At 42.7% G+C, this 12,250-nt stretch overlaps 1 protein-coding gene across 1 annotated transcript; it reads left to right on the top strand.

The window, feature by feature from the left end:
* Positions 1–431: 431 nt before the first annotated feature.
* Positions 432–10,753, top strand: LOC120061552 (proteolipid protein 2-like). Its single transcript, XM_039011467.1, has 4 exons — positions 432–515; positions 9,920–10,075; positions 10,364–10,462; positions 10,628–10,753. The coding sequence occupies exons 1-4, from the start codon at positions 432–434 to the stop codon at positions 10,751–10,753; spliced, it is 465 nt and encodes a 154-aa protein (XP_038867395.1).
* Positions 10,754–12,250: the final 1,497 nt, after the last annotated feature.

Raw genomic sequence — 12,250 nt, 5'->3', positions numbered from 1 at the left:
GCAAATCTGATGGCCGAATGGTGAAGTCCGTCATTTCTTTTTTTCAGTTTAAAGTTTTATTAAGTTTTCTTGTTTTTCAATCAACCAACAAAACACATTCCACATTCACAGATGTGACAAACTTAAAATAAAAAAAATACTAATAACATATTTTAAAAAGTGGAGTCATTTCTAAAAGTGCACTTTCCTATTCTGTTGACCTAGTTTTGCTAAATCCAGGAAGTTGAGGTTGCCATTACTCATTGATTCGAAATAGTTCCAACTTGGTGAAAAGACAACCCCGCAGTTAAGAGAGAACATCAGTCCGCTTTTTTTCTACTGAATTTAATTTAGCTACAAAGTTGTGTCTTCGTTGAGTTCTGCAACCTTGCAAAGGGAAATAGAGCAGTTATAATTAGTTGGTAAACTATAACGTTACATTCAAGTTAGTTATGGCTGATATGGATGCGGGCTGCTTTGAAAATCTGAAGGGTTACGTCAAGACCCTAAAAGGAATTATTCTCGTTGCAGAAATAGTACGTTTGTTCCATATCACTGTTATAGCCAGAGACTCACACAAAGAGTGCTGTAAATTAGCCTACATTTACTGCAATAGGAGGGTTATTCTTGGGCTGCGGTAATATTTTTTTTAAATACACTTTTTTTTTACGAGAATAAATATATTTTCTGAACACCTCACAACATTAACACATATTTTTCTTTACAACCTTTTTTTTGAGTAAACATTCCAGTTCTGATTGATAGAAATACATAACATCTATAAAATGCCATTTAAGGCTATATAAATGTACCGTTCTGACCTTTATTTTCCTTTGTTTTGTCTTTAGTTAGTATGGTCAGGGCGTGAGTTGGGGTGGGCGGTTCTATGTTGTCTGTTTCTATGTGGGGTTTTCTAGTTTGGCCTGATATGGTCCTCAATCAGAGGCAGGTGTTTTGTGTTGTCTCTGATTGGGAACCATATTTAGGTAGTCTGTTTTGTATTGTGGGTTGTTGTCTATGTCTATGTGTAAGTTGCCTGTGTCTGCACTTTTCATATATAGCTTCACGTTCGTTCGTCTTGTTGTTTTTGTAAGTTTGTTTAGTGTTCTGCGTCTTCATTATAATAAATAGAGAAGATGTATTCAAACCATGCTGCGCTTTGGTCCGATCCTTACTCCTCCTCAGACGAGGAGGATTACGATGAACGTGACAATAAATCAATAACGTTTTCACTGATTATGACAGAAACAACAAACTAGATATGATTTATTCTATAAATGTCTAGTATACTTTTACAACCTTTGCTTTGAGTAGAAATTCCAGTTTTGATTTGATAGAAATACATAAAATCTCAAATATTGCATTTAAAGATGACTGATTCAGTGATTGTCGCAGAAAAAAGTGAAAATATGCATTTATTTGCAATAACTGTAAAGAAATGTTAATTCTATTTGCAATTTGTTCTACATGAAGTTAGACAATGTTTACAATCTTACATTGTATGCCAAATCAAAGTTTGCATTTTTAGTGCAACAGTTCCACATTTTAAAGTAGTTACAAGGCACAACAGTCATTTATTTATACGTCTCTAATTTAACAGCAACGAGGCCCCTTCCAATCATTTTGTCACGCCCTGACCATAGTTTGCGTTGTATGTTTCTATGTTTTGTTTGGTCAGGGTGTGATATGAGTGGCCATTCTATGTTGTATGTCTAGTTTGTCTGTTTCTATGTGTTTGGCCTGATATGGTTCTCAATCAGAGGCAGGTGTTAGTCGTTGTCTCTGATTGGGAGCCATATTTAGGTAGCCTGTTTTGTATTGTGGGTTGTGGGTGATTGTTCCTGTTCCTGTGTTTGTGTTCATGTTACAGGACTGTTTCCTCTTCATTCGTTTGTCGGTTTATTGTTTTGGTTCTTGTTTCAAGTATTCTTATTAAAATGAATACTCACCACGCTGCATCTTGGTCCTCCTCTCTTTCGCCCGACGAAGAACTTTACACATTTTCTCTTTTGGCTTTGCTGAAGTTCTTCTTTGTCATCCTGATAAGGAAATGTGTTTTAATAAATGATTAGAATATTACACTCCTGAAACCATAAGTCTGAAATTGATTAGCCATCTTTCCTCTGGTCTAAAAAATATCCCAATGCCCCAGGGCAGTGATTGGGGACACTGCCCTGTGTAGGGTGCCGTCTTTCGGATGGGACGTTAAACGGGTGTCCTGACTCTCTGAGGTCATTAAAGATCCCATGGCACTTATCGTAAGAGTAGGGGTGTTAACCCCGGTGTCCTGGCTAAATTCCCAATCTGGCCCTCAAACCATCATGGTCACCTAATAATCCCCAGTTTACAATTGGCTCATTCATCCCCCTCCTCTCCCCTGTAACTATTCCCCAGGTCGTTGCTGCAAATGAGAACGTGTTCTCAGTCAACTTACCTGGTAAAATAACGGTAAAATAAAAAAAATAAATAAAAAAAAAAATATGATTGTATGAAATGAATTTGAATCATTAGATTATTATAATGCATTTATGTAAGTGTTAGAATCATTCGATTATTATAATACTGTGGGATGGTTTTAGTCAGGGGAATAATAATATATCCTGGAGTATAGTTCTTAGTCAGAATCAATGTTTTGGGGACAATGTGTCTAGTATTTTGATAACAGACTGTCTGTCTGAGCCAGATTCGGGGCGACCTTGGCTGGGACACTGAGAACTTCCCAGGTCTCTCCCTATCTTAGGGGAGGACAGGAAGACACTATTCTCACGGACTCTCCTAAACTCTATTGGAGGGCGGATTTGATGGTTTGTGTGGAAGTATGTGTGTCACTATAAATTTAAGGTCTTTGTACTGTGCACGGCAGAACATTCCGTGAATAAACGTTTAACTATGTAGGCTGGGCCTCTGTCTGTTTTATTTCTATCAGTATCATACAAATCCTGATAGCGCAGACTGAGTAATTAAATTGAATTGGTTAATGAACAGGAGAACTTAATTCTCATATCACATCCCCAGACAAGCTGAATGGTACCATCTCTGGCACACAGAGCATTCTATCTACAGTATTAAAACATAAAACAGGGTTAAGTTTATTTACATGTGAATTACAGTTTTGGAATTCCCAAATTCTGTTACATGATTTTGCTATTAGGAACATTTTCAAATTTAATTGGATTTTTGTTCAATTGCTAAATTGACTTTAAATGACATGCATTTGACCACAACCCTGACAGAAGCACACATAACTGAGGTGTTAATCATCGTTGAGTATTCAGGCAATATAAATCATGTAGTAATAGAGGCATACATTTGCAAAAAACGTATGTGTTGATATAAAAGGTATCACACATCAGTGTTGTAATATCAAACATTACAATAATGGCAGTCTTTGAAATCCAAATCAGTTTAATCGTCACTTGTGCCTGTCACGTTCTGACCATAGTTCTTATGTGTTTTGCTTGTTTTAGTGTTTGTCAGGACGTGAGCTGGGTGGGCATTCTATGTTGTGTGTCTAGTTTGTCTGTTTCTATGTTTGGCCTAATATGGTTCTCAATCAGAGGCAGGTGTGTTGTGTTGTCTCTGATTGGGAATCATATATAGGTGGCTTGTTTTGTGTTGGGGTTTGTGGGTGGTTGTTTCCTGTCTCTGTGTTTTCTCTGCACCAGATAGGGCTGTATCGGTAAGCCACGTTTGTTATTTTGTATTTTGTAAGTGTTCACTGTTTAATCGTCATTATTAAATCATGTTGAACACGAGCTACGCTGTGTCTTGGTCCGATCCCTGTTACACCCTCTCTTCTCGTGAAGAGAGGGAAGGCTGCCGTTACAGAACCACCCACCAAACTCGGACCAAGCAGCGTAGTAACGGGCAGCAGCGACAGCAGCAGCAGCGGCCCATTACACAGGACTCCTGGACATGGGAAGAAATTCTGAACGGTAAAGGACACTGGGCTAAGTTTGGAGAAAATCACCGCTCTCGTGAAAAGCTGGAGGCAGCTAAAGCCGAGGAGCAGTGGTATGAGGAGGCAGCACGGAAGCGCGGTAGGAAGCCCGAGAAGAAACCCAAAAAATGTATTGGGGGGGACTAAAGGGGAGTGCAGCTGGGTCAAGTAGGAGACTTGAGCCAACTCCCCCTGCTTACCGTAAGTAGCCAAGGATGGAACCAGAGCCGGTGAGGGCGGTATTGGAGGTGAGCGAGGTAGAGACTGTGAAGGATCTAATGGGGAAATTGGAGGAGAGAGTTATGAGGGAGGTGTTGTGTTGGTGTTGGAGGCACAACATCCGCCCGACGGAGCGTGTCGGGGATTTGATGTCACCTGAGTCAGCTCTCCATACTCGTCCTGAGGTGCGGGCTAGCCGTCTGGTGAAGACTGTGCCAGCCTCACGTACCAGGCCTCCTGTGCGCCTCCCTAGCCCTGCACGTCCTGTGCCAGCTCAGCGCACCAGCTCTCCTGTGGCAGCCCCATGCACCAGCACTCCGGTGCCGGCGCCACGTACCAGGCCTCCAGTTCCAGCACCCCGCACTCGCCTTGAGGTGCGTGCCCTCAGCCCAGTACCACCAGTGCCTACACCACGCACCAGGCTTCCAGTGCGTCTCCAGAGCCCTGTTCCTCCTCCACGCACTCTCCCTGTGGTGCGTGTCTCCAGCTCAGTACCTCCAGTTCCGGTACCACGCACCAAGCCTCCTGTGCTTCTCCAGAGCCCTGTACGCACTGTTCCTTCTCCCCGCACTCGCCCTGAGGTGCGTGCCCTCAGCCCGGTACCACCAGTGCCGGCACCACGTACCAGGCCTATAGTGCGCCTCGAGAGTCCAGTGTGCCCTGTTCCTGCTCCCCGTACTAGCCTTGAGGTGCGTGTCTCCAGTCCGGTACCACCAGTTCCGGCACCACGCACCAGGCCTACTGTGCGCCTCAGCAGGTCAGAGTCGGCTGCCTGCCCAGCGCCGTCTGAACTGCCTGCCTGCCCAGCGCCGTCTGAGCTGCCTGCCTGCCCAGCGCCGTCTGAGCTGCCTGCCTGCCCAGCGCCGTCTGAGCTGCCTGCCTGCCCAGCGCCGTCTGAGCTGCCTGCCTGCCCAGCGCCGTCTGAGCTGCCTGCCTGCCCAGCGCCGTCTGAGCCGCCCGTCTGCCCCGAGCCGCCGGAGCCGCCCGCCAGTCAGGAGCCGCCGGAGCCGCCCGCCAGTCAGGAGCCGCCGGAGCCGCCCGCCAGTCAGGAGCCGCCCGCCAGTCAGGAGCCGCCCGCCAGTCAGGAGCCGCCCGCCAGTCAGGAGCCGCCCGCCAGTCAGGAGCCGCCTCTCTGTCCTGAGCCACCTCTCTGTCCTGAGCCACCTCTCTGTCCTGAGCTGTCTCCTCAATCTAGGGGGGACCTTTGTGAAGGTTCCTAGGCCAAGGTCGGGGGCGAGGGTCGCCACTAAGGACGCTAAGGAGGGGGAAAAAGACAATGGTGGAGTGGTGGCCTCGTCCTGCGCCGGAGACGCCACCGCGGACAGATGCCCACCCAGACCCTCCCCTTGAATTTTAGGGGGTGCGTTCGGAGTCCGCACCTCAGGAGGGGGGTACTGTCACGTTCTGACCATAGTTCTTATGTGTTTTGCTTGTTTTAGTGTTGGTCAGGACGTGAGCTGGGTGGGCTCGCCTTGAGGTGCGTGCCCTCAGCCCAGTACCACCAGTGCCTACACCACGCACCAGGCTTCCAGTGCGTCTCCAGAGCCCTGTTCGTCCTCCACGCACTCTCCCTGTGGTGCGTGTCTCCAGCCCAGTACCTCCAGTTCCGGTACCACGCACCAAGCCTCCTGTGCGTCTCCAGAGCCCTGTACGCACTGTTCCTTCTCCCCGCACTCGCCCTGAGGTGCGTGCCCTCAGCCCGGTACCACCAGTGCGGGCACCACGAGCTATGTTGTGTGTCTAGTTTGTCTGTTTCTATGTTTGGCCTAATATGGTTCTCAGAGGCAGGTGTGTTGTGTTGTCTCTGCTTGGGAATCATATATAGGTGGCTTGTTTGTGTTGGGGTTTGTGGGTGGTTGTTTCCTGTCTCTGTGTTTTCTCTGCACCAGATAGGGCTGTATCGGTAAGCCACGTTTGTTATTTTGTATTTTGTAAGTGTTCACTGTTTAATCGTCATTATTAAATCATGTTGAACACGAGCTACGCTGCGTCTTGGTCCGATCCCTGCTACACCTCCTCTTCAGACGAAGAGGAGGAAGGCTGCCGTTACAGTGCCAGACACAACGTGTGTACCTATTACAGTAAATTGCTGTCATAGTATGTATCTAGTATCTCTCATAGTAGAATAATAAAATTGAGTAAATGGCATTTGATAGATTTGATGTATTTCTATAAAGTCAAAACTGGAATTTCTCCTCAAATCAAAGGTTGTAAAAGTATGCTAGACATTTATAGAATAAACAATATCTATTTTAATGTATTTGTGACAATCAATTCATTCGTTTTTGATTTCTACAATTTGAAATGGCTTTTGGCGAATGTCTGTTGAATGTCCAAACGTGTGAATATAAAACCAACTTTACCTCATTTAAATAAAAAAAATGCTTTCAATTCAGAATTTTAACATAAATCTAATCTTTTTGGGATTGTCCTTAACATTTCAGACTGAGCTCAGAAAACATTACATTTATATTTATTCATCTTCGCCATATTATTTAACAAATATTGTCATGTGATGGGGTTGAAACTAGGGTGACAGGGTTGAATACAGTAACGGTGTTGAAGAGACACATCGGTTTCCATATAAACTAGTTTAGTTTACTATCGAAATCCCTCCAAGACTTACCCCGAAACATTGCATTTCATTGTATGCAATGAAATGTAATAAGGACATTTCAAATATTTAGAATAATCTGCACTACATTTGATAGGCCTATAGCAGTAAATATTGAAACAAATAAAAACACATCAGGCATTAGAAATTAATAACATTCAACAGGTTTCATCAGAAAAGTTTGTGTCATCAAACTGTAGGAACATGTTCCAAGGGCATTTAGAATGTTAGAACAGCTGTAACTACAGCACTAGTGTCAGCATGACAATCCTCCTCTTCAGGAGCACCATATTCACTCATTCATGGTTTTCTTCCTGAGAGTCTGGCCCACACGTCTCTCTCTCAATCTCTACAGTACGTCGCAGGATGTCACACGCTGTGGGTGTGGAATCATCTCAAGGACTTCATCAAACTGATACCAGTGGATGTCGTCTCGAAGTCCATAAAAATCTGTTTGGTCCAACACGATGCATACATTTCACTTGTACACTCATTTCATCCGTGCTGAAGTTGATGCCTGGATAAAGGTCATCATCATATTCCACTACACACCACTGCCCAAGAAGACGTGGATTTCCCCACTGGATTTCATCCACGGGTTGTGGATTTTCCTCATTGGCTGGCTGTTCTGGAGCAGCCAGGCCCTTCTGCCTGAAACTGAAGTGCTGTGTGTTAAAGCATGTACAGATTACATCCTTTGTTGAACAAATGCAGCTGACATCACCAGACATCAGCTCATCAGGAGCAAGGGTGATGACCTGGTGTATTCTCATGATGGAGAGCACCGCTTTTATCGGGCTTGGCATCACCTCCATCGCACGATCAACATCGGCACTCTTCACAAGGTGTTTGTCTCATGGAGGGTCAACTTCCTCAGTGCTCCTTTCCTCTCCATGCTTATTTTGTATGCTGTTCTATGTTTACATTTCTGACACTGGTCTCTCTCACGTACATCACTGATCTTGTTCTTTTTCTCTGCCTCAACATTTATTTTCCATCTCTGACGCTCTCTCTCAAGGTATTTTCTGGGTCAGCATTTTGACGTGATCGACACTGCGTTTCTCTTTCTGCTGCTGATGTGGGTGCCATCATTCCCTAGATGTTTCAATGGACAACGTTAAATCAAATATTCTTAGAATATATACATGTATACACTATAATCCTTAAGTAATTTAGGATCTAGAGCCACTTACAGGAACAACTGAAGTTAAGAGCATTACCCAACTCTCCTACCACTAGGCTACCTGCCTTAAAATATATTTTGTGTTCACATGGAACACATTACAGCATGTTTTATAAGTGAATATAAACAAGATATAATGTATAATATATTGAATAATTCATTTGTTTAGATGCAATATTCATAAATAAAGTAAATAACTCAACCCTGTCACAGGTTTACTACCCCTTTACAATGAAACATGTTATGGGGTTGAATTTGACGGGATTGAGTTTTTTTGGCTCAAAACGGCCTCTGCTCCTCATGTGTTGAAGGACAGGAGACCACATGGTGTGCATGAAATTAATAGATTGTATATCTTTATGTGTTAAAGTATAATTTAGATAAGTACTAGTTTTCCAACTTTATTTCAAGTTGGTCAGCTTGACGATCCCCACCTGACTTTAAAAAACAACAAAATACAGATATAAAAGAATGTGATTACTTGCCTGTTTCTGTACCATGCAGTTGAAAATTGTTGAATGATGTCACTTCCTGTTAATGATGGCACATAAGGCTGGAGTGACCATTTTCTTGTCGGAGTTTGGTTGTTGTGACGGGGTTGAGTGTAGACTGAGGGACAGAGCTAAATTGTGTGATTTTAATCAGTAATCATGCATTTTTTAAACAAAATACTTTCTCAACAAAAGAACACAAATATATGTTTGCATTAAGGGCAAATGTTATTCATTATATGCACATTTTAATATTAATTTCCCAAGCAAAAAATTAAGTGACATGCCTGGGGGACATGACACAATTCTGTGTCAGTTAAACAATAAAATTTTAAAAAATAAATAAAGTTTAAACAAATGCTATATTTATTTCAATTCATTATAATGGACATTTCAATGTATATACAAAATCTTAAAAAATGTAATTTTGGTGACCCAATACTTGAAATATAATATAAAAAGTCAGAGGGACTGAAATATTACCCGAGCCCAAGAACGACCCAGGAGCAGCCAAACTATGAATGGAAGGTCTGTTGTAGAAATAGAATATCATTCCCTAGAATAGACCAATATGATGACATATTACTTTGTGGTGATACCTTATTACACTATTTCTGCAACGTATACAGATCTATGAGTATGTCCATGATGCTATACCATTGATTTGTTCATAGTATGATAACAAAAATTGGGCCATTTTAAATCTTTGAGACAGTTGTGTCTCAAAGGGTTCTACCTGTAATGAAAAATGGTTATCCTATGGGGACAGCTGCAGAACCCCTTTGGAACCCTTTTTCTAAGAGTGTACTATGTTTGTTGTTGTTTCGTGTGATTTGGGACAGCTTTGAGTGTTTGTTTACTTCGTTGCTTCACCACAGGGTCTTTAACCACACATAGACTGTGTGGGTGTGTTTATTGTGTCCTGTTGTAAGATGCTAATGTGAGTGTGAGTGTGTGATTTGGCAGTTAGGGTGTCTGTCCATTTGACTGTGCTGCCCCTTGGTCTCACTTAGACTGGGCCTTGGAGAAGAAGGCTATCATGGATAGCATATGGGTCAAAAGTCAACCGGCATATTGCCTTCCTTTGATTCATATGACTCTGAGATGACAGTTCCTATCACTGCTGATCTGCGGTCTGGGATGAGTTTTAATCAAGCCATTCAACCAGTACTGCTAATTCAAATGGAAGAGCCGAATTTGGAGCCTAATTGTCAGTTTGTTGTAAACTACAGCGAGACTTCTCAAAGGATTCCTGGATACGTAGCAGTGATTTCCTTAAAAGGAAATGCTGTGAATAACATCGCAAGGTCAAGTAATTAGGCTACAGATGCATTGAGCCAAAAAAGCTATTTTTTGTGTACCACAGATTTGGCATTTGCTAAGTACCTTTATTAACATTTTGCACCAAATATTTCCATGCAGGCTGCTTTTTCCCTCCTCTTCCCCTCTCACTCTCCTTTCCCCCATATCATTTTTTTATCCTTTTCTTTCAGCTCATCAGTCTTACCATCCTAATCTGCTATACTGTGTCATTTTATGGAGGTCATTATGGAGTGGCCATCTGTGAGATGGTCTCCGCCATCATCTTCTTTGTCGTCTTCATGATGGAAATGGACAAGTCCATTCAGGTGGTCAACTGGGTCTGGAGTGTGAGTACAGTATATGTTCACACACACACACACACACACACACACACACACACACACACACACACACACACACACACACACACACACACACACACACACACACACACACACACACACACACACACACACACACACACACACACACACACAGAAAGAGAGACACAAAGAGAATAAGAAACACACAGACATAAATTATAGATACATTCATAAAAACAAACAGTAACACAAGGACATTCCAAGTGCATATAGAAGGACAATCATTCACTAATGTTAGTCTCCTCCTACCAGGATCTGTTGCGTGCTTCTACTGGTACAGCCATGTACCTCATCTCCTCTCTGATGGCTCTGATTAGTGGAACAAAGGATGGCGCCCGTATTGCCGGAGGGGTGAGTCAAATGTCTAACCAGCCTGAGATTTTTTAACAGATACAAATGAAAGCATCTCAAATGTCTTACTTCTTCAGCTCTCAAATCCTTCAGCCCAATTCATCACTGAAAGTAGACTTTGGTGGTTAGATTATGTTTAGATTAAATGTTATTCCATTCCCTTAGGTGTTTGGCCTGCTGGCTGGGATCCTGTTTGCCTATGATGTCTGCACCATCATCCTTGTCATCAAGAGCAACAGCAGCGCCTACTGGTGGGTATTTTGGATAAGGCTGTATGCAGCTTTGCTATGAACTACAGTTTGGACTTTGACATTTTCTCACCTAATTTCCTTTGTTCTATTCCCTGCTTTGTTTCCAGATGACAACGTTTAAGCTCTGGAAGATAAACCCCAATTTAGCCAATTAAATAAAATGACATTTGTGCAGGACGAGTTGACAATGAAGAGTGAAAGAAGTGCAGCAGGTTGGAAGGAAGTTTGATGCTCAAATGAAGAGATTAATAGCAGAAATGAACCAATGTTGGGGTCAGAAGAGAGAAACATCTACAGTACGGCTGACACAGAGAGGATAATGTTATACTGCACTGAGATCAGTATGTTCAAAAGAACCATGTCAATTCCAGGAGAGATTCCCTTGACAACCGCTGTTCCAGTCTCGGTGTACAATTATACCGTCCCATTGTTCAATCTTTAGTCTGGTGAAAAAGGGAAAGATGTAAATATTATGCATCATAAGGAGGTGAAAAGCTTTGGTCAGTTCACACTAGTACATTATTCATTTTCTGATTTAATGAACTATTGTGTAAAAAAGATGTCTCTGTTGAATTCCATCCACTGCTAAAGTATTGGTTTATATTAGAAATTAGATTGTAGAATTACATTTATAGAGGTGCTCAGATTAATATAACATCACAATGTAACATCAATAGTTTTGGTGCAAATGGCATTCTATCTCTCTTTGTCGTCATAATTTCACCTCAGCGTCATAACCCTCTCCATATCCCACTGTAATATATTCAAATTGCGCTGGTTGAATTAAGCCAAATTTTGCCTGCGTTTAGGCCTCGATTCAATCAGATCGACTGTTAACCGGCATAGCGGAGGTTTTGACATATGTTGGAGGTGTCACTGCAGTATGAGCTGACAAATAGGTGAGAGGCTGCTCTTGTGTGTCACAAACCACTTCCTTCCTTATTAATCCTACTGCGTTAGAAGTTCAAAACGGCGATAGAAAGTGTAGGTTAATGCATGTTTACATGTTAATTTGGATGGTGGGGATTTATAGCATATCACATCGAGGTATAAACAATAGAAACATCACTCATTCGAGTGTTTGAACTTGTAAAGTGGCTGCATGGGATTTGTCGGATTTTAAAGTTGGGTGGTTTCGTTGCATCCAATGGCATGGTCCGCGATAAACTAACACAAGGAGCCGCTTGTGGATTTGACAGCTCTAACGCAGTTCCATCTCCGACACCAAAACAACCGCTATGCGGGTGTCTGCTAGCACGGATCTGCTATAGAATCTAGCCCTTAGTCAAGGCACCTTAATTGGGGAGGACGGGCTCTTAGTACTGGCTGGCACGGAATAAATTAATTGGTATTAAACAGTGGTATTGGTACCATTCCATTCACTCTATTACAGCGATTATTATGAGCCGTCCTCCACTCAGCAGCTTCCTGTGCTGGAAACATTTGTAGTGCCTTAGTTGCATTGGTTGTTTTGCCTCTTTTTCTACTTACCTAGAAGCCACAATTAACTCTGCACTCATAGTAAGGTTTGATGTTC

Source organism: Salvelinus namaycush, chromosome 16, assembly GCF_016432855.1.
Source record: "Salvelinus namaycush isolate Seneca chromosome 16, SaNama_1.0, whole genome shotgun sequence".
Classification (NCBI taxonomy): Eukaryota; Metazoa; Chordata; class Actinopteri; order Salmoniformes; family Salmonidae; genus Salvelinus; species Salvelinus namaycush.
This window is presented reverse-complemented; position numbering and strand designations above follow the sequence as displayed.